Genomic DNA, 21,081 nt, shown 5'->3' with positions numbered 1-21,081 from the left:
TATGGACGCCTTCCATTTTTTCTCACTGTTTGGGATATTCCAGTGGCGTGTTTCTCCCGTGCCTTCAGGGATGAGCGTGTAATGGATACAGTGGCCATTCTGCCAGCATACCTCCCGCCCCCCTCCAGGGTATATGATTGCTTTGCCCATAGCGTAACCAACATCCACTATTACAACAGATGTTTGTCTATTTTTTACAATACCCCAAGTGAAACATACATTATCAATATCATACTAATAATTCTACTAATATGGTATAATTCCACATTGTATATTAATATGTTTATTTTTTACAATACCCCAAGAGGAGGAGGAGGAGGATGACGATGAATGCTTGGGGTAAAAAAGGTTTTTTTGTATGACAGGACTGTGAGCTCCATGAAGTTCTGGTACTTGAATAATACTAATAATTCTACTAATAAGGTATAATGCCACATTGTATATTAATATGTTTATTTTTTACAATACCCCAAGAGAAACATACATTATCAGTATAATACTAACAACTCTACTTGTTGTTGTTGTTCAGTCGTTCAGTCGTGTCCGACTCTTCGTGACCCCATGGACCATAGCACGTCAGGCCTTCCTGTCCTGCGCTCTCTCCCGGAGTGTGCTCAAGTCCATATTCATTGCCTCGGTGATGCTATCTAGTCATCTCATCCTCTGCCGTCCCCTTCTCCTTTGGCCTTCAGTCTTTCCCAGCATCAGGGTCTTTTCCAGGGAGTTTTCTCTTCGCGTTAGGTGGCCAAAATATTGGAGCTTCAGCTTCAGTATCTGTCCTTCCAATGAGCACTCAGGGTTGATTTCCTTTAGGATGGACAGATTTGACCTCCTTGCAGTCCAGGGGACTCGTAAGAGTCTTCTCCAGCACCTAGTGATGTACGAAAGGGACTTACCTGGTCCCGCAGCTTGCTTCGCGGTGGGGGGGAGGTGCTTTGGTTCTCCCCCCGAAGTTCATGGTGGGGGGGGAGGTGCCCCGCGTCGCCCGGCGGAAATTCAGGCTGGGGGGGGAGGCACCCCGCCTTGCCCGGCCGAAATTCAGGCCAGGGAGAAGCGCCCCGTCTCCCCGGCCGCGAAAGAAAAAGTGAAAAAGAAAAAAAAAACACCCCATCATAGGCTACGTAACGATTAACGTAGCCTATCACGGCTAGATTTCCAAAGTCAGCCGTGATAAGCTACATTAATTGTTACGTAGCCTATCACGGCAGACTTTGGGGGGGAAAAAAAGCCCATACGCAAATGGCGGCGCCCATGGGTGCCGCCATTTGCGTACACGCTTTTTTGTTTTTTTGTGTTTTTACTTTATTTTGTAATGGCAGTGGCGGCAGCCGGTCAGAACACCAGCCGCCGCCCCCGCCCCCGCCAAAACGCCGCCGAAACACCGCCGGGACCCGCCGCCGGGAGGGACATTCATAGGAGGTACGTCCCATCCCGGGGGGTGGCGGAGAATTTCACCACCAATTTCGGGGGGCCGAATGCATTGGCATTCAGCCTCCCCGAGATTCGGGGAGAAATTCACGGCCATCCCTACCAGCACCACAGTTCAAAAGCATCGATTCTTCGGCGCTCACTCTTCCTTATAGTTCAGCTCTCGCAGCCATACGTTGCTATTGGGAAAACCATAGCTTTGATTATACGAACCTTTGTCGGCAAGGTGATGTCTCTGCTTCTTACTATGCTGTCTAGGTTTGCCATAGCTTTCCTCCCAAGGAGCAAGCGTCTTTTAATTTCATGGCTACAGTCACCGTTTGCGGTGATCTTGGAGCCCAAGAAAGTAAAATCTGTCACTGCTTCCATTTCTTCCCCTTCTATATACCAGGAAGTGATGGGGCCAGATGCCATGATCTTAGTTTTTTTAATGTTGAGTTTCAAACGAGCTTTTGCACTCTCCACTTTCACCCTCAACAAGAGGCTCTTTAGATCCTCTTCGCTTTCTGCCATTAGGGTGGTGTCATCTGCATATCTGAGGTTGTTGAACTGATCATCCTCAGCTTCTTCAGCCTCAGTGGTTGGGGCATAGACTTGAATTATTGTGATGTTGAATGGTTTGCCTTGGATTCGTACTGAGATCATTCTATCGTTTTTAAGATTGTACCCCAGTACTGCTTTTCCCACCCTTTTGTTGACTATGAGTGCTACTCCATTTCTTCTAAGGGATTCTTGCCCACAGTAGTAGATATGATGGTCACCTGAATTAAATTCGCCCATGCCTGTCCATTTTAGTTCGCTGATTCCCAAGATGTCGATGTTCAGTCTTGCCATCTCATGTTTGATCACCTCCAGCTTACCTTGATTCATTGATCTGACATTCCAGGTTCCTAAACAATATTGTTCTTTACAGCATCGGATTTTCTTTTCACCGCCAGACACATCCACAGCTGAGTGTCCTTTCGGCTTTGGCCCAGCCGCTTCACTCTTTCTGGCGCTACTTGGAAAGACCCTCTGCTCTTCCCCAGTAGTATATTGGACACCTTCCAACCTGAGGGTCTCCTCTTCCAGCGTCATATCTTTTAGCCTTGTGATACGTTCCATGGGGTTTTCTTGGCAAGAATACTGGAGTGGGTTGCCATTTCCTTCTCCAGTGGACATTTTGTCAGAACTCTCTGCCATGACCTGTCCGTCTTGGGTGGCCCTGCACGGCATAGCTTATGGCTTCACTGAGTTACGCAAGCCCCTTCGCCACAACAAGGCAGTGATCCATGAAGGGGAGCAACTCTACTAATAAGGTATAATTCTACATTTTATATTAACGCGCTTATTTTTTGCAAAACCCCAAGAGAAACATGCATTATCAATATAATACTGATACAATGTTGTTGTTGTTGTTGTTGTTGTTGTCATCACTTTCTTTATTGGACGAAGCTCGTGCCACTCAGGTTCTTTTGGTCCTTAAGGTTCTGTTTCCCCGCCCCGTTTCTAATTCGCCTCTCCTCAGACCACACCCCGTCGAACCTTCCTTCTTTCAAAGCCTGCCCCATCGCACTCTGATTGGCTAGTGGTCGGGGAACCAGTCCCGCCCCTCCATGCTGGTTGGCGTGCGGGCACAGCGAGCCCCGCCCCCGCCGCCACCGATTGGCTGGCGTGAGGCGGCTCCGCCCCCGCTGTGAGGCGGAGGTCGGGGCTGGGCCGAGGGTCCCGGCCGCCCCCCACCTCCCCTCCTACCGCACCCAGCTCAGGCTTCAGGGTAGCGGCGCGATGGCGGCGGCGGCAGCAGCGGCGGGGGGCTCGCTGGGGTCCGGGCCTGGGGGGGCGGCCGGCATGGCTGTGCCCCCGGCGGGTCCGTGCGCGGCGGCGGCGGGGGTCTCCGGAGGGCTCGGGCCGGTCCCGGTGCCCATGAACCTCTTCGCCACCTGGGAGATCGACCGCTCGGCGCCCAGCTGCGTGCCCAGGTGAGGTGGGCGGGGGCCGGTCGCCTCGGGGCGGGGGGCGACGCGACCCTGAGCGGGGGCTTCGCCGTGGGGAAGGCTGTGGGTGTGGAGGCGCGGCGCGGAGATAACGGGGCGCCTGGCGAGAAGGTGGAGCGGATTTGAGGAGGGGGCGCATCGTGGTTCCCCGTGGGGTTGCTCGGAGGGGTCGATGCGGGTCTGGGGGCGTGGGCGGGGGGGGGGTCCGGGTAGGCTGGAGTGCTGAAGGTCAGCTGTGCCTGTGGTGTACAAGAGCTGGAGTGGGGCCTCCTCTAGGGATGGTACAGGGGGGGAGGTGGCCTCTCCCCCCTCTTCTTAAAAACGTGTACATTAGCAGGAGGCGGGCTTGTGTTCGGGAGTAAGCACAGGGGTGTGCATTGTTTACACACGCATCTGTGCACACACACAACATTTCAGCCTGCAACGGGCAGCTGAGGTTACCTTCTGATCTTTTGAGGTTCTCCAGGAAGTTTGGGTGGCGTATTTCGGTGTAGGGGAGCGGTGCCTCTGAAAGAGGTAGGGCAGCCTTCCTCAACTTGGTGCACCTCCAGATGCCTTGGACAACAACACCCATCATCTCCAGCTAGGCTGGGGCTGATGGGAGTTGCAGTCCAGTCCATCTGGACCGGCATCAAGTTGGCAAGGGCTGATGTAGGGAAGATGCTGTAAGTCAGATGTGGGTATTTTTAAATAATGCTTTCAGTCAGCTGTTTGGACTCTGAAACAGTTTGGGGTTTGCTGCCTCCTGTTTTGATGAATGTGATCGAAACCTGGCTATAAATAGGGGTTGGCAAGTGGCGGACACCCCCTGAGCTGTGATATCTGGCCTGTGGCTGTCAGAAATTTAACTTTGCAGCAGGCCAGTTTTGGGGAGCATTGAATCGTGGCCTGTAACTCCTTACTCTCTGTCAGAGTGGCCATCTCAGAAAGCTGGTGGTTGTTCAGAGGTGTATAAGGGTTTGGTGAATGGAAAGCTTGGCTAGAAGAGATGTGTGTGAAGGACTTTAAATCAGTGCGGCCTAATTCACGCTGTTATTTTCTCCACTGGTTCACTCCTAACGTTTAGGCAAGATGTTATTGGCTATTGTTGTTCCTGGGAATGTGTATTGCTAATGAACATCAGTGTGAATTACAATGTGTGTGTGTGTGCTATTGTTGCATCACGGCTCATCTGTTTACACAGTTACTTACACCTAGCATATTCTATTTGTTTTCTCTGTGTACTCAGCAGTGCTAGTTCTCACCTCTTTGTGCCTTGTTGATATGAACAAGGTCCAGATGATGGTGATAAAGTTGGCACTTTCAAGGGGAAAGAGGTGGGGGAGAAGAGATGTTACTAATGCTACTTGGGTGTTCTTTTGGTAGGAAGGATAGCATGTGATGAATGTGTGTGGTTGGACACTTGTTTGTGCAGACAATGTTCAGCAGAATTAGGTGCACCTATTCACATGGATGGGTGTAGGCCCACCTAACTGCATAGGGGCAGTAATGTAATGTAAACAGGCCATTTGCTCCAGAGAGAGCAATTGTTGTCATTTCTCCAGGGCAACTGTGTGCATGATTGCAGTTGCATGTATGAAGTCCATTTGGGCTGTTAACATTGTGCTGTCCTGCTAGCATGTGCAGCTTCATGACTGTATGTGCACTGCAGAAGGCTCACGTGCCATGGCTGACTACCGTAAGAGGATCACAGGCCGGATCGACAAGAAGTAGTAAGACAAGGTGCTCCTGGCTGGGGAGGAGATACCCACATGTATACCCCTACTCCCAAAAAACCAGAGTCTCGTGTTCATCCTGCATATGCATTTCAGTCTACCATCCGTAGTGATGTGACAAAGAGGTGTCCCCCTCCCCTTTTCAGATTACTGGGCACTTGCTGTAAGTGTCTTCGGAGATTACAAATGGCGCAGCCTTCCCCAGCCTATCACCCTCTGGATCATCATGGGGAAGTTGTAGTCGGACACATTGGGAGGGCACCAGGTTGGGGAAGGCTGGCTGGAACGATATTGTGCATAATAATCAATTGTGTGAACTAGTTTGCTGAGATTACTTAGGATGGCGGAGGGGAGAAGGATTAACCTCTCAAACTGGTAAACAAGTGTTCATGCAAACGCACAAAAGGGCATGTTACCCAAGCAAGCTGCTTCTGAAAAGGTTTGTGTATCCATGGGCTCTGTCACATTCCATGGCAACTGATGGCAACTGTTTCCAAGCAGAGAAATCATGAGTTGGAATCTTGCTTCTATTAGCAATTTGTATTGTTTGTACAGCTCAGTCACTCTTGCTTTTCAGTCAGTGTGTCCTGTTATGCAAAGGTTTTTTTATTACAGAAGAGACTTGATGCCAAAAAGAGGAGTAAAAATCAAGTGTGTGTAGGCCCAGAGCTTAAGCACTCAGCTCGTATTGCTGCGGCTTCTTAAAACTTTTTAAGCTTCTGGGAAAGATGTGAGGTCCTTCATGTAAACAAGCTTAGCTCAAGTGTTGACACTTCAGGAGATTTATGAGGGGTAGTTGTCTTACATACTTGTAATGTTTGAAGAATACTTGAATTGCCTATTATTGCCTAACCTTGATGTTTGCACTTTATACTTAGGTTTGAATTAATGGATCTGGAAGGTGACCCTTAGAATGCCACCGTCCTTCAGTTTGGGTGAACACAAGTTGGTTTAAGCTGGTGCGAAGGACAGAAAATTTCACTATAATTGGTGGAGATGACTGTTCCTATTCGCCATTTTCACACACCAGTTTCTACACACCAACTTCAAGTTGTCCTCGCAGAAAAGCATGTGTGGCAGCTTTGACAGGGGGAGTGAAGTCTTTGTGTCCGCTGTCTTGTCTGAACATGTTTTGGTGATCCAGGAATTGGTCTCCTCCAGAGAAGATTGAGGGAGTTATTTACCACCAAGTGGATGCCCAAGTAGCTGATCTCTTCTAACGTGCCCTAGTTGTTGTTGTGTTTGACAAAATAAAAAGTATATCTGAATCACATGCAGGAACAGTTTCCTTTTATGTTAGCTGGCAGAGGAATCTTTGGCACTTGCTTTTTTGGATGTTTCTGGCCAATCTTTTGTGGTCAAATCTCTCTGTCTTTTTTGTTTTTAGCAGGTGTCCATCCCAGGGCTTGGAATTAGCAAAAGCTGTGATGTTTGAGATACTGATATACTGGAACACTTTAGGTTGCTTAGGAACAGGAGAGAAAGAAGACCAAGGAAGAGTAGGGAGTGTCACTTTTCAGAGAAGGCACTGTTTTTCTATGGACTCCTAAAACAGGGATAAAAGGTGTCTCTTGGGCACAGCCAGTGTTAAATTTCCAGGTGAGATGCACCCAAGGATCCATGTATCACGGAGGCAGATGCGTTTACACGCTCTTACACAAGTGCTACATGTACTCCCCCCACCTTCCTCAACTTTTCCTATCTCCTCCCCTTCTAAAAGTCTTATACTTGAATCATTCCTTGCTTGAAATTTGTGTGGAAGGAACTCAAAAGAGGAAGGATTTATATGTGGAATAGAAGGGAGGCTGGAAAGTCCGATGTGCTCCCTTATCTGGCCAGAAATCCCCTTCAGGAGAATGTGGGCAACAAACATGTTTGTGGTCTTAAGAAAAATCTGAGGAAGGTGACATTAATGAAAGGGGACTTACCGGGGGTTACAAGGGCACAGGGCCTGCTGGGACCTGTTGTTTTGGAGTTGTCCATATGGGATAATGCATCACTACCTTAAACAGAGCCATTGCGTTGATTCATCTAACCTAGCCTGGTCCTGAGTTCTGCTCTGACTGCCAGTGGCTTCCCAGAGCCTTATGGGGTGAGTCGCCTTCCTTGAGCGCTGAGGCCTGTGATCCTTCAACTAGAGAAGCTAGGTATGCAGGGCATGCACTCTGTTGCCGAGCTGTGTAATGCCTCCATCCCATAGCTAGGGATGGATGGATTAGACTATGAATGGATGAGACTATTTTAATTCCATGGCAGTTTCTTGTACGTTCATTCATACATCTGTTCCATCCCATTTCTGCATTAATCTGTGTTGTTTAGGTTTTTTAAAAGCTACATGAAAAGTACACCCGTTTAGGCCCATTTGGGTGCGTTTTTTGAGCCCCAAACTGCATCTCACAATTTGGAAAAGTGCGACATCAGAAGGATGATTTGTTCCAATCTGCATATTACTCTGGGTGGTGCAAATCAGGTTGGTTTTCTTACAAATGCAGACCAAACGAAGTCTTAGAGCATTGCTACCTGTAGTTCATCTGGTACAGAGATGGTCAAATAGACCATAGGGTGAAGAATAATTTAGTGGGTAGTAGCAGGCCAAATTCCAGAGTAGATATCATTCCCTTGCGGAATGATATATGTGGATATGCTGGGAATTCCAAATTAAAACCTCTTGCTGCTGCTTTGGCTTACTAAGGAAGGTGATAGTGTGTGTTATGACTTTTTGGAAGAAAATTAAAAAAATGACCTTCTGGAAGCCTTACATTTCAGACTGCAGATCTCATCAGTGTCAGGTGAATCCTCAGATGGTGACCGTTGCTACAGTACCTGAATACTTCTCTCTCTTAGCAACAGGAAAGAGAGCTGTCTACGTTGCTCTGATCCCCAGTAACAGCTACACCTGAAGAAGAAAAATCTTCCATTTCCTTTGCTCAGTATATTCTTCAGGCCAAGAGGGGGCAGGAGGTGGTCATGAGGTTGTTGGTCTTTCACCCCCTTTGAGGTTTCTGCCATTTTGTGCAGGAAAGCTCTCCTTGCTGCTGAGATATCATTTTCCACTTTGGTCCAAACTGAGGTCTTGCTGGAGTTCCTTTGTTAGTGACCATGGCTGTCCATGGTGTGCTTCTCTGGAAATAACTCGTGTGCTCCATGTCCTGCCTGTGAGAGTGCAGCTGATGTTTCTGCTTCTCAAGGCACAACAGAAGGAGGAGAAGACTATCAATGGCTACTAGTCCTGATGGCTATATGCTACCTCCAGTATCAGAGGCAGTATGCCTATGTACACGAGTTGCTGGGGAATATGGGTGGGAGGGTGCTATTGCAGTCATGTCCTACTTGTGGGCATTCCACAGGCAGCTGGCTGGCCACTGTGTGAACAGAATGCTTGATTAGATGGACCCTTGGTCTGATCCAGCAGGGCTCTTCATATGTTCTTATGTTCTTAACAGGGAATCTTGCAATGAGGATTGGGATTTTTGCAATGTGGAGGTCGGGCTCACCTAAAAGCCTGAAATGGGGATGGAAGGAGGAGATGCAGTCAGCAGGTTCAGCCATTTATAGAGCCATACGGAGTTGGGGAAGGACCCTTAGTCAGTGGTAGAGCACGGCAGAAGATCCCAGGTTAGGTTGGGTTGGTGGGAAAGACTTCTGCCTGAAACCCCAGATTGCTCCTGCTTGTTGGTGTAGACAAGGGGTAAGCAATCTGCTCTCCTCCAGATGTTTTGGACTACAGCTCCTGCAAACTCAAGCCAGCATGGCCAATGGTCAGGAATTATGAGAGTTGTAGCCAAAACTTCTAGTGGGTACCAGGTTTCCTATCCCTGGTGTAGACAATACTGAGCTTGGTAGATCCAATGATCTTGCTGGGTATAAGGGAGCTTCCTGTGTGCCTGTGTTACTTCCTATGTTCCTATGAGTTGCCCCATCCTGAATGCTTGGAAGCAGGCACTTGTCTTCTGCAGGCTGCTGTCAGCTGACTGCATGGGCCTTCTTCAGTGTAGCTGCAAAACTGGGATCTTGTCCCTTGTTGGATCTCAGGCTGTGCATATGCATTAAAGGAAAAAGGCTTTGAAGGTGCTTAATGCTCTTCCTGGCCCTCTAATTTCTGGTTTCAGACCTGTTCAAGGGTTATCTAAGAGATTTTATTATATTCAGTGGTATATAAATGCCACAAATAAATACAATACAATAAATAATAATCTAGCTTTCTGGCTCCCCCAAAGTTGTCTTCTGTCTGGCTTCTGCTTCTGGTCCTTCATCTTCTGCTCATTGTCTGGTCAAGAGCGTATGGACACTGAATCTGAAGATAATATGGGAAGAAATTCACATTAATTTTATACAGTAATAAAACTAGGCAATTTTTATATGTAACCACATATTATTTAGGTCAAGGGTACAGAACCTCAGGACCAAATCTGGGGGTCCCCATATGGCCATGCCCGTTTCCAAACCCCATTTGGTGGTTTACCAGCTTTTGTACAGTTTTTCCCCCATTCAAAAAAGTGGTGTTTGCTTTCTGCTTGGAAGTTACTACCTGCATAAATTTTGTTCTTGAAAAATCTGTGATAATTGTGGATTCTCATGAGCTTATACATTATATTTCTGTGATGTGCCAGTGTGGCGTAGCGGCTAGAGTGTTGGACTGGGAGTTGGGAGATCTGGGTTCTCCTCCCCACTTGGCCGGGGAAGCTCACTGGGTGACTTTGGGCCAGTCACAGGCTCTCAGCCCAACCTACCTCACAGGGTTGTTGTTAGGATAAAATGGAGAGGAGGAGGATAATGTAAGTCACCTTGGGTTCCTTGGAGGAGAAAAAAGGTGGGCTATAAATGCAATCAATCAATCAATCAATCATTAACAGATGGACAGCAAAGGGCTGGATGTGCCCGATCTTGTCTGATCTCGGAAGCTAAGCAAGGTCAGCCCTGGTTAGTACTTGGATGGGAGACTGCCTGGGGGTCAGGCTTCCTGCATTGAGCAGGGGGCTGGACTCGATGGTCTTGTAGGCTTCCAACCCTATGATTCTATGATTCTAAGCCAGCCAGAGTGGACTCTGAGAGCCCTAACTAGAGCTGTGCACAAATGGCCTCTTGAAATTCTCCACCTTATTTGTGGGCAGAGAAATTTGGGAGACAATGCCATCGAATTTCTTCAGGGGGAGCAGACATCCTCAACAGTTTCTCCCAGTAGGGCTCACCATTGGCAGAGCTTGTAGCACAACTTCTCTCTTTTTTTGGTAAGGCTTTGGGGTTTTTTTGTACTGCAACAGCATATGCTATCTTGGCAGGCTGGCCCCCAGGTTGCATCCACCACAGTGCAGGTGGGGGCAGTCTTGTGTCTAACTCCAGGGATGAGGTAGAGTTAGTGCTCTTCCAAAGTCTGTTCTTCAATTTCCTGAAAGTTTTCTCCCCCAATGAAAGAAGTTTTCATTGTTTTGCCTCATTCAGGATGTTTTATGATTTATCTTTTAGTGATTTTGAGCTTGCCTAATAACAGCTAGCCTCCCGGGCTTCCTGCACCTCCTGAGATGAAAAGGCCCTATGGGAGGAATTACCCCATGGTGCCTTAAACTGGGCTTTAATTGAAGTGTAGGAAGCTGAGGAGGCTACAGGCTGCCAAGAGATGACTGTACAATGAAAAACACGACACTCATGCTCGCTCCTCAGCCACCTCCTAAGTAAGGTAAGCCCAATAAACCCAAATCCAACCTATGAGAATTTCTCTGAAATTTCTTCACCATTGAATTTCTTTTTGAAAGCCATTTCTCTTCTATCAAATTGAATGCGAATGGCTGAAAAAAATGTGGGAGAAATTTTCGGCACAGCATTAGCCCTAGCAGTTGCAGAGAGACTCATACTGCAAGCCTGGAAGGACAAACACCCGCCGCGTATCATTCAGTCGTCTGAAGATCTTACTGCTCCTGCTACATTTGATCTTCTCTTTTCTTTTCAATTAATGGTGTTGTGAATCGTTATTGTGAATGGATTTTTTTTTGTTATTTTGGGGGGTTGGTTTGTTGTCTCCCCCCTGTTTGTTTTGTTATAACTGCAAATAAAATAAAATAAAAAGGTTGTAGGGAAAGGAAAGGTTCCTCCTGTGCAAGCACTGGGTCATTACTGACCCCTAGAGGGACGCCGCTTATGCTGGCATTTTCATGGCAGACTGTAGCAGGGTGGTTTGCCATTGCCTTCCCCAGTCGTGACCACCTTTCCCCCAGCAAGCTGGGCACTCATTTTACCGACCTCAGAAGGATGGAAGGCGGAGTCGACCTGAGCCGGCTACCCGGGACCCGGCTTCTGCTGGGATCGAACTCAGGTCGTGGGGAGAGTTTCAGTTGCAATACTGCCGCCTACCACTCTACTTAGTTGCTGGTAGTAAGAGCTTTACACTAAAATATGCCCTTCCCACCACTGGGATGAGGTCCTCGAGAGTCTCTCCAAATTGGAATTTGGCTCTTGGGCTGAAAGAGGTTCTGCAGCCCTGACTTGGGTAACGGGTCAAATATGATCAAAGTTACTTGAAATGTGAGGGATATTCTGAGGTGGTAGGCAGCCCCGCCCACCGCCTCGGGGACCTTCCCTGAGAGAAGCAGGAGGGACCTGCCTGAATCTGTTGTAATCTGGTGAATTATTGCAGATTCTCAGACTGCATGAGCTGGCATTTCCAGCGTGACAGGGAACCAGGAAGGATGAAGAGCACTATTATTTAGGGTAAGAACACGATTCTCATATTTAGCATGGGTGTTTTGCAGGGAGAATGAACTGACTGTAATTCAGTCTGGTGAGCAATCAATAAAGAAAATAGTATTGTGCTATATTCCCCTCCCTGAAAGGTGTAGTCAATTTCTGGAAAATCTCCAAGAGAACAAGAGATGCAGCGTGGTTAAGAGTGGTGGACTTGGGCCAGCGCGATGAAGGTTCAAATCCTTATTTGGCCAGAGTTTACTCGGTGACATGGGCCCTGCTGCTGTTTCTTAGCCTAGCCTACCTTACGAGATTGTTGTGAAAATAAAAGTGGGGGACTCACCTGGTGCTCTTTAGAAGACAGGTAGATAAAAATAAATAACTAGCAGGTCCACTGGGTAAGAGTGCAGTGGAAGGAGCTGTTTCCACGGCACTCACACTTGTATCCCAAAGACCTCAGGTTAGGTTACACAACAGTTACTCCAGTTCATCCTCACAACAATCTTGTGAGGTAGGTTATGCTGAGAGATACTTCCAAGCTAAGTGGAGATTTGAATTCAGGTCTCCCTGGTTGAAGTTCAACTCTCCCCCCCACCATCACTATAGTGCAGAGACTTGGTAGTCTGATGCCACCCAGTGCAGCTCCCATCAGCCCCAGCCAGCATGGCCATGGATTGTGGGAGCTATAGTCCAAAACATCTGGAGGGCACCAAGCTGCCTCTTCCTACCATATAGACTTGGGGAGTTCTGTTGCAAACAGTAAATTCCTCAAAAATTGGGAAGGGAGAGACAGAAAGCTAGAGAGATTTTAACATGACTATAAGCCGAAAAGCTTGGCAAGGAGCATGTTGAAAAACAGAAGTTAAGCGCATAGGTCCTTTTAACAATGTTACTGGGTGGGAGGGAATGTTGAGGATAAAGCTAGCCCATTTAAGATATGAGGGGGATTTCATTAACTTGACTCCATTGTCTTTATTCTTCTTGTTAAAGACTTTAGGGACCCTTTATTCAGAAACAGCAGAAAGGGAAGAGGGCAGTGGACGTCTGGAAGAGCTGAGCCTATGCAAATTGTTCTTTGACAAATAAATCAGCTTCTTCCATAGAATCCCTAGGTGGTTTGCTTTTTAGTGGACTCGGAGGTCATCTAGTCTTGTCCCTTTTATCCTCCTCAGCCTCCCTTCCTCCCCCACATCCCGAAGGCAGGAGGATCCATCCAACAGACCTCTCCACCCTCCATAGGTTAACCTGTGCAGTCTAGACTATGACAATGTATTTTGAGCAGTCTGCAAGTTCATTGCAGAAAATATATGAGGAGTTAACAAGGAGGTTATGGCAGAGGGGAGAAGAAGAGCCCGATTGAACAAATGTTCTAAAGAGAAATCGTTTTGATAGTATATATTTTTTTTATCACAAAAGTCATTCTGATGATGGAAGTAGTAATGATGGAACTGCATTTTCTTTTTGGCTTACCCTCTCTCTCTCTCTCTCTCTCTCCCTCCCCCCCCCCCAGTGGTGTGCATCATACTGCAGAGGAGTGTGAGCATCCACAGGTTGTGTGAGTCTTGTGGCTGTTTCCCAACGATATGCACCCCATTGGGTGGTAAATAGTTATTCTGGGTCAGTGGGAAATAATTCGATTGGTTGCAACGTTTGCATGTGGTTGTGTGATGTGGTTCATTCAGTATTCCCACGTATTCCTTAGTGATGTAGGATTGCCCTCGGGGAAGCAGCTCTCGTGCTGTGTAGGATGTATATGTGTAGGGGGCTTCTCTCTGCTTGCAACTCATATGCAGAGATTCCAGAGGCACAGCTTAACCTCTTAAGCAGTGCCTCTGGAGCAGTAGCAGTTACGGGAACTCTAGGGGAAAGCGACCATGTTATACTTGAGTTCTTGGTTCTAAAGGAAGCGAGAGCCAAGTGCAGCCAAACACGTACCCTGGATTTTAGGAAAACCAATTTTAATAAACTCAGAACAATGATAAGTAAGGTCCCCTGGCAAGTGACTCTAATGAGAAAAGAAGTCCAAGATGGGTGGGAGTTTTTTTAAAAAAGGAAATTTTAAAGGCACAATTTCAAACCATTCCAACAAGAAAAAAAGGTGGGCGACAACAGAAGAAGCCAGTGTTGCTTCACAAAAAGCTTAAGAGATGACCTGAAAACAAAAAAGGACACATATACGAAGTGGAAGGAAGGCCAAGCTACAAAAGAAGAGTACAGGCAGGTAGCACAGAATTGCAGGGATGGCGTCAGGAAGGCTAAAGCTGAGAACGAGCTGAGGTTAGCGAGGAATGCTAAAAGCAACAAAAAGGCTTCCTTCAGATACATGCATCGTAATAGACAGAGGAAAGAAATGGTGGTTGAACTATTAAATAAGGATGGCAAAATGATAACAGATGACAAGGAAAAGACAGAAGTGCTCAGTTCCTACTTTGGCTCAGTCTTCTCCCAAAAGAGGGTCTATGACCTCCCTGGCAAAGGCGAAGTACAGGCTGAAGGGGCAGGATTGCAGCTTGAGAATGATAGGCATATGGTTAAAAAGCACCTAATTACTTTCAATGAGTTCAGATCTCCAGGGCCAGATGAACTGCATCCTAGAGTAATGAAGGAGCTGGCAGAAGAATTCTCAGAACCACTGTCTATTCTCTTTGAGTAATCATGGAGGACGGGTGAAGTGCCAGATGATTGGAGGAGGGCTAATGTTGTCCAAAAAGGAGGAACCTGTGAACTACAGACCAGTCAGTCTGACATCAATCCTGGGAAAATTCTGGAGCAGATGATAAAGCAATCCATCTGTAAGCACCTTGAAAACAATGCAGTGATTACTCGAAGCCAACATGGATTTGTCAAGAACAAATCCTGCCAGGCTAATGAGATCTCATTTATTGATCAGGTAACCTCCCTTGTGGATTGTGGGAAAGCTGTGGATATAATATATCTCGACTTCAGCAAAGCTTTCGACAAAGTGCCCCATGATATCTTGATTAGAAAACTAGCTAAAAGTGAGCTAGATGAAACAACTGCCAGGTGGATCCACAATTGGCTACAGAATCAGACTCAAAGAGTGCTTATCGATGGGATCTTCTCATACTGGGGAGAGGCAACGAGCCGGGTACTACAGGGCTCAGTCCTGGGCCCAGTGCTCTTCAACATTTTTATTAATGACTTGGATGAGGATGTGCAGGGAATGCTGATCAGATTCGCAGATGACACAAAATTGGGTGAGATAGCTAAGACTTTAGAAGACAGAAACAAAATTTAATGTGATATCGACAGACTGGAAGAGCACTGGGCAGAAAAGAACAGAATTAAATTTAATCGGGATAAATGCCAAGTTCTGCACCTAGGAAAAAGAAACCAAATGCACAGTTACAAGATGGGGGATACGTGGCTCAACAACACTACAAGCGAGAAGGATCTTGAAATTGTTGTCGATCACAAGCTGAATATGAGCCAACAATGTGATGTGGCTGCAAAAAAGGCAAATGCTCTTTTGAGCTGCATTAATAGAAGTACTATTAAGTAGAAGCTTCCAAATCCGATGAAGTACTAGTTCCCCTCTACTCAGCACTGGTTAGGCCTCATCTGGAGTACTGTGTCCAGTTCTGGGTGCCACACTTTAAGAAGGATGCAGGCAAACTGGAGAGGGTTCAGAGGAGGGCAATGAAGATGATCAAGGGACTGGAAACCAAGCCCTATGAGGAGAGACTGAAAGAACTGGGCATGTTTAGCCTTGAGAAGAGAAGACTGAGGGGAGATATGATAATGCTCTTCAAATACTTGAAAGGTTGTCACAGAGAGGAAGGCCAGGATCTCTTCTTGACCATCCCAGAGGGCAGGACATGGAATAATGGGCTGAAGTGACAGGAAGCCAGATTCCGGCTGAACATAAGGAAAACGTCCTGACTGTTAGAGCAATACGACAATGGAGCCAATTACCTAGGGAGGTAGTGGGCTCTCCCACACTGGAGGCATTCACAATGAAGCTTGACAGCCATCTGTCAGGGATGCTTTGACTTGTATTCCTGCATTGAGCAGGAGGTTGGACTTGATGGTCTTATAGGCCCCTTTTAACCCTACTGTTCTGTGATTCTAAGGCTGCTGCAAGCGTGTACACTCTTACTTCAATGAACTCAATGGGCTTGCTTCTGAGTAAGCACACATAAGATTGCACTGTTACCTTTGGGTCTCCAATCTTCCAGATGTGTTAGAGTACAACTCCCCAACCACCTACGCTGGTTGGGTGACACTGGGAGTTGTAGTCCCAACACATTCTCCTGTAGTCCAGGTTGGGGAAGGCTGTTCTTAAGGTTGTTTGGGTACAACCTTAAGAACAGGTTGTTTGGGTACAGCAAATGACAAAAATGGACTTCCAATCAGTTAGCTTGAAAGTGTGTTTCTTTTTCAGTTTCCAGTTTGATATCATTCGTTCTAGTTAAATTCAGTAGAATGTGACGTTACTTTGTGTGGACATTAACCTGGTGCTACAAACACAGTCAACACTGTAAGAAAGGAATTGAGATTAAAACTGCCCATATCATACTGCCCTTATACAAAGCTATGGTGCGACCACAGTTGGAATACTGTGTACAGTTCTGGTCACTGCACCCAAAAAAAAACATCGTAGAGCTGGAAAAACTGCAGAAAAGGGCAACTAAAATGATCATGGGGCTGGAGCACCTCCCCTCTGTGGGAAGGTTTAGCTTGGAGAAAAGGCGAGTAAGGGGAGGTGTGTTAGAGGTGTAAAGAACTATGCATGGTATGGAGAAAGTGGATAGGGAGACATTTTTCTCCCTCTCTCATAATACTAGAACCTCAGGGCATCCCATGAAGCTGATTGGTAGGAGATTCAGGTCAGATAAAAGGAAGGACTTCTTCACACTGTGCATAGTCAAACTGTGGAATTCGCTACAACAAGACGTAGTGATGGTCACCAATTTGGATGGCTTTAAAGGGGGATTAGATAAATTCCTGGAGAAGGCTATCAGTGGCTACTAGTCTTGATGGCTATGTGCTGCCTCCAGTATCAGAGGCAGTGAGCCTTTGTACCCTAGTTACTGGGGAACATGGGTGGGAAGGTGCTGGTGCACTCATGTCCTGCTTGTGGGTTTCCTATGGACAGCTGGTTGGCCACTGTGTGAACAGAATGCTGGACTAAGTGGATTCTCGGTCTGTTCCAGCAGGGATCTTCTTAGTTTCTTATGTTCTGTAAATAAGTTTTACAGAGAAAGCGATAAGTTGGTGGGGCAGGGCATTGCAGGGACTCCTTGCTTGGGGTGTTCTTTATTGTAGCACCTGCTTTGCCTCCATGTGTGCCTCATCAGATTCCCCTCCCTCCCCAGCATGCAGCTGTCCAACAAGCTTTCCCTGCACCAGGGTGTTAACTCGGCCATTGGCCATGCTGGCTGGGAATTATGGGAGTTGTGGTCCAACAGATTTGGAGGGCAATAGGTTGGGGAAGCTGTGTTAATCCGTTGGACGGAACCCCTTGCAGGAAGAAGAAGCTCTTATTACGGGGGGCGAGGGGAAGTGCTTATATTACGTGGAGTTTGCTGATGATTTGGAACTGCAGTGTAAGCAGTGGTGACTCCTAGGGGCAAGGCAGGGACAATATAAAGAGAGAACTGTTAGGGCAGGGGAGGGCCACTTGTGGTCCTCCAGATGTGTTGACCGACAACTCCCCTCACCCCTCACCATTTTATTTATTTATTTATTTATTATTGCATTTATATCCTGCCTTTTTTCCTCTTGCAAGGAACCCAAGGCGGCTTACATTATCCTCCTCCTCTCTGTTGTATCCTCACAACAACAACCCTGTGCGGTAGGTTGGGCTGAGAGTCTGTGACTGGCCCAAAGTCACCCAGTGAGCTTCCATGGCCAAGTGGGGACTAGAACCCGGATCTCCCGGCTCCCAGTCCGTCACTCTCACCACTACACTACACTGGCTCTCCATTGGGCTCTCCACTGGCTATGCAAACTGCAGCTGATGGGAGTTGCAGGCGAAAACATCTGGAGCACCACACGTGGCCCACTCCTGTGTTAGTGGGCAGCTCAATTGTGGTATGAGCCCAATGTCTTCCTGGCTTTGCAGTTTGATTGACAGACATCTGCAGTTTGACAGACATTGTGCAAAATGCGGTGGCCAGATTGATAACAGGGACGAGGAGGTATAACACCAATTCTGGCCCACTTCCAGTAGCTGCTTATGTTTCCGAGCCCGATTCAGAGTGCTGGTTTTGACCGATAAAGCCTTACACGGCTCGCGACCACAATACCCAATGGAGCACCCCTCCCGGCATGAACCGACCCATACACTACGCTTAGCATCCAAGGCCGTCCTCCGGGTGCCTCCTCCAAGGGAGGTTTGTAGGGTGGCAACAACAGAGAGAGCCTTCTTGGTAGTGGCTCTCCAGTTATGGAATGATCTCGCCGATGAGGCCCACCTGGTACCAACACTGTTATCTTTTCAGCACCAGGTAAAAACTGCCCTCTCACAGGTATTCGGCAGAGTATAATGAGTTTTAATTATGTCTCGGACTCTCTTTGGCCGATTTAAAACAATCATTTTTAGATATATGCTGTCCGTGTGTGTGTTATCTGTCTGTCTGTTTTATGGAAATGTTTGTTTGTACTTTGTGGAATGCATTTTAATGGTTTTTAATTTTTGTGAACAGCCCAGAGTGCTTCGGCTATGGGGTGGTATAGAAATATATTAAATGAAATGACATCAATACCAGCACATGGAATGCTGGCTTGGCTTGTCCATCTCGCTCCTCCAGCCATTCTTCAAACAGCTGCCTGTTTTCCCACCCCCTGCCCCTTCAAAGTGCTACACGTATGTTTCTGTTCATTCATCATCTTATGAATTACCCCCTCTATAAAACTGTTCTGCTTATTGGGGAGGGGGAGACTTCTGAATGACCAGAGAACGGCCAGCCAGTTGGTTCTTGCACAGCCAACCTCTGCTTCCAGATCACAGTGCCGTCGTCTTCTGAGCTTGGCCTTGGAACGGGAAAAGGTGCATTTGGATTTAATGGGGTGAGAGGGCTTCCATGCTGGCTGTACTACTCGTGAGATGCTCTGTTTTGTCTCCATCCTGAATTTAAAAGGGAGGGGAGGAAGGGAGCTGCATCAGCTGTGACGCTTGTCCTTGTGTGAAGTAACTGGAAGTTCGTCTGAAGACGTCATGATGTGGGGCTTGAGTTTTTCAACAAGCTCTCAGGCGAGGTCCAGCTGGGGGCAAGGCAGGTGCAGGAGCAGAACAGCTGTGCAGAGTGCACTCCACAGGCAAAGGCCTGGACGAACTGGGTGGCAGCCGCTTGGAAAAGGTCAGTTAGATCATCCACTCCAGGCGTGTGTTGTGTATTAATCATATATCCTGGCCATGACGTTTCAGCCCTTGCAGCACTAGCCAGAAAGAATTACTTGTCGGATGTCTACTGTGTCTGCACTTGGAGAGGGGCCCTTGCCTCCTCGCAGCCATACCGGGTGAATAATGGATGTTTTCTCTGCCCTCGGTGGACTGATTTGGCTCAGGGAAAAGGTAGCCTGCTCTTGTTTGGCTGAACAGTTAGGAAAGGCACCCCCAGTTCTCCTGCCTCTGAAGCAGGGAGCCCAAGTTTGTCTCCTCTACGTAAAGCAGGGGTTGGCATCTGTGGCCCTAGTGCTGCACACAGTTCTTGGTCTAGTTTCAAAAGCCCTCTGCAAGCAATTAGTTCAGATCTCTGGGAAGAAGGATCTGTCCCCCGCTCTGCAGCCTGCTGGGCAGCGACTGGGAGGGAGAGAGAGAGAGAGAGAGAGAAGGGTGTGGTGGTGGTGAGTGCAGACTGAAAGAAGGGGGGTGGCTCTGGCTTTTCCCACTGCTGACTTTGGCCCCACTTACTGGCAGCCTGTGGTCTCGACAGAAAAAGGGTTCCCCACCCTTGATCTAAACCAGGGGTAGGTAACCTGCGGGCAACATGCAGCCCCCTTGGTCTTGCCACCAAATTTGCCACCAAAATTTGGCAGCCCTACAGGGTGAAAAAGAATTGTACTTTCTCTTTATAATAAGGCATGCGGGGAGCAAAATCACACTTCTGGAAGCCTTTAGATTCTAAAGTCAGCCCTAGAGAATGCGTGGATTTAGGACTGCCGTCTTAGATGCGGAGCTTTTCTCAACAGCCCGTTGAACTAGAGAAACTCTCCAACTTGAGCCTTTAATATGAAAACTGCCAAGTGAGTCCCGCTTTTTTAATTTGCTGCTGAGATTTAATTTGTAGGGGAGAGAGAGAAGCAGTAATGAGAGCCTCTCTGGCTGATAGATGCCCCAAATACTCGGTTTAGACAGGTGTAATTTGAAGCAGGCAAAATATGAAAACGGTGAAAAACGGTGTACTTTGGCCAGTGTCTGCGGGCTTCTGGGAAGATTACAAAGCTGAGCTGAGGCAGAAGAGGTGCAGAAGCCAGCAGCCACATCTAATGCAGTCGTCCCCATCCAGGTGTCTTCCAGATGCGTTGGACTATAACTCCCATCACTCCCAGCCAGCTGCTGGCCAGAGATGATGGGATCTGTAGTCCAAGGCACTGGGTTGGGGAAGGCTGGTTAGCAAGAAAGGGTATCAGCTCCACCTATGGCCACACTAGTGACTGAGTTTGCACAACACGTTAACCCACACTCAGTAGTTGAGTATGGGTTGAGTGTGGGTGGTTTTGCCCACAAACAACCCAACAAGAAACCATGGGTTCTCTTCATGGGTTGTTCATGGTTAACAAGCCATGGTTTGTTAGCACGGCTGGGTTCAGACAATACAATAACCCAGCAACCCATGGGTCAACAACAACCCATGTGTCTCTCAGCAGGTTGTCACCCAAACTCAGTCTATTTAGAACTGGTCACTGGATGCCTGTATGTGTTGATTGTGTGGAAGAGGCAAAATAATAATAATAAAAAGAAGGGCATGTGGGGTGGTGGTGGAAATTGCTGAAGCATGGATCTGGCAGAGTTGAAAGGAGGTATCAGATCTCTGTTCGATACACAGCGATCTTGTCCAGGTCCAATCAGTGCAAACTTTCCTATGGCTTGCTGGCAATGTGTGTCTGTGTTGTCTGTTTATATGTTTGTATGTAAATAATTTTTATATTATGTACATTATTATATTTTTCAGTTTTTTATCCTTTGAAAACTGCCCAGAGAGCCTTGGCTATTGAACAGTATAGAAACGTAATGAATGAAATGAAAAATGGAAACCCCCCTTCTGGAGGGGGAATGGAACGATAGAGTTGAGCGAGATCGCTGTGATGTGCGTTGGCTG

At 47.4% G+C, this 21,081-nt stretch overlaps 1 protein-coding gene across 3 annotated transcripts in view; it reads left to right on the top strand.

Moving 5' to 3' along the window:
• The first annotated feature begins 3,054 nt into the window (after nt 1–3,054).
• LOC146360180 (phosphofurin acidic cluster sorting protein 2-like) overlaps nt 3,055–21,081 on the top strand; it is a 215,882-nt gene continuing 197,855 nt past the window's right edge. For 2 of the 3 annotated variants that reach the window (XM_084829040.1, XM_084829039.1), the window contains exon 1: nt 3,056–3,389. In XM_084829040.1, coding sequence (XP_084685166.1) covers nt 3,196–3,389 — 194 coding nt within the window. In that variant the 5' untranslated portion in view covers nt 3,056–3,195. Of the gene's footprint in view, nt 3,390–21,081 lie in introns of all 3 variants that reach the window. The other variant, XM_084829041.1, reaches the window with a different exon arrangement.

The sequence above is a fragment of the Heloderma suspectum genome, chromosome 1, assembly GCF_057233095.1.
Source record: "Heloderma suspectum isolate Gila_16-S chromosome 1, 16-S_ref, whole genome shotgun sequence".
Taxonomy (NCBI): Eukaryota; Metazoa; Chordata; class Lepidosauria; order Squamata; family Helodermatidae; genus Heloderma; species Heloderma suspectum.
This window is presented reverse-complemented; position numbering and strand designations above follow the sequence as displayed.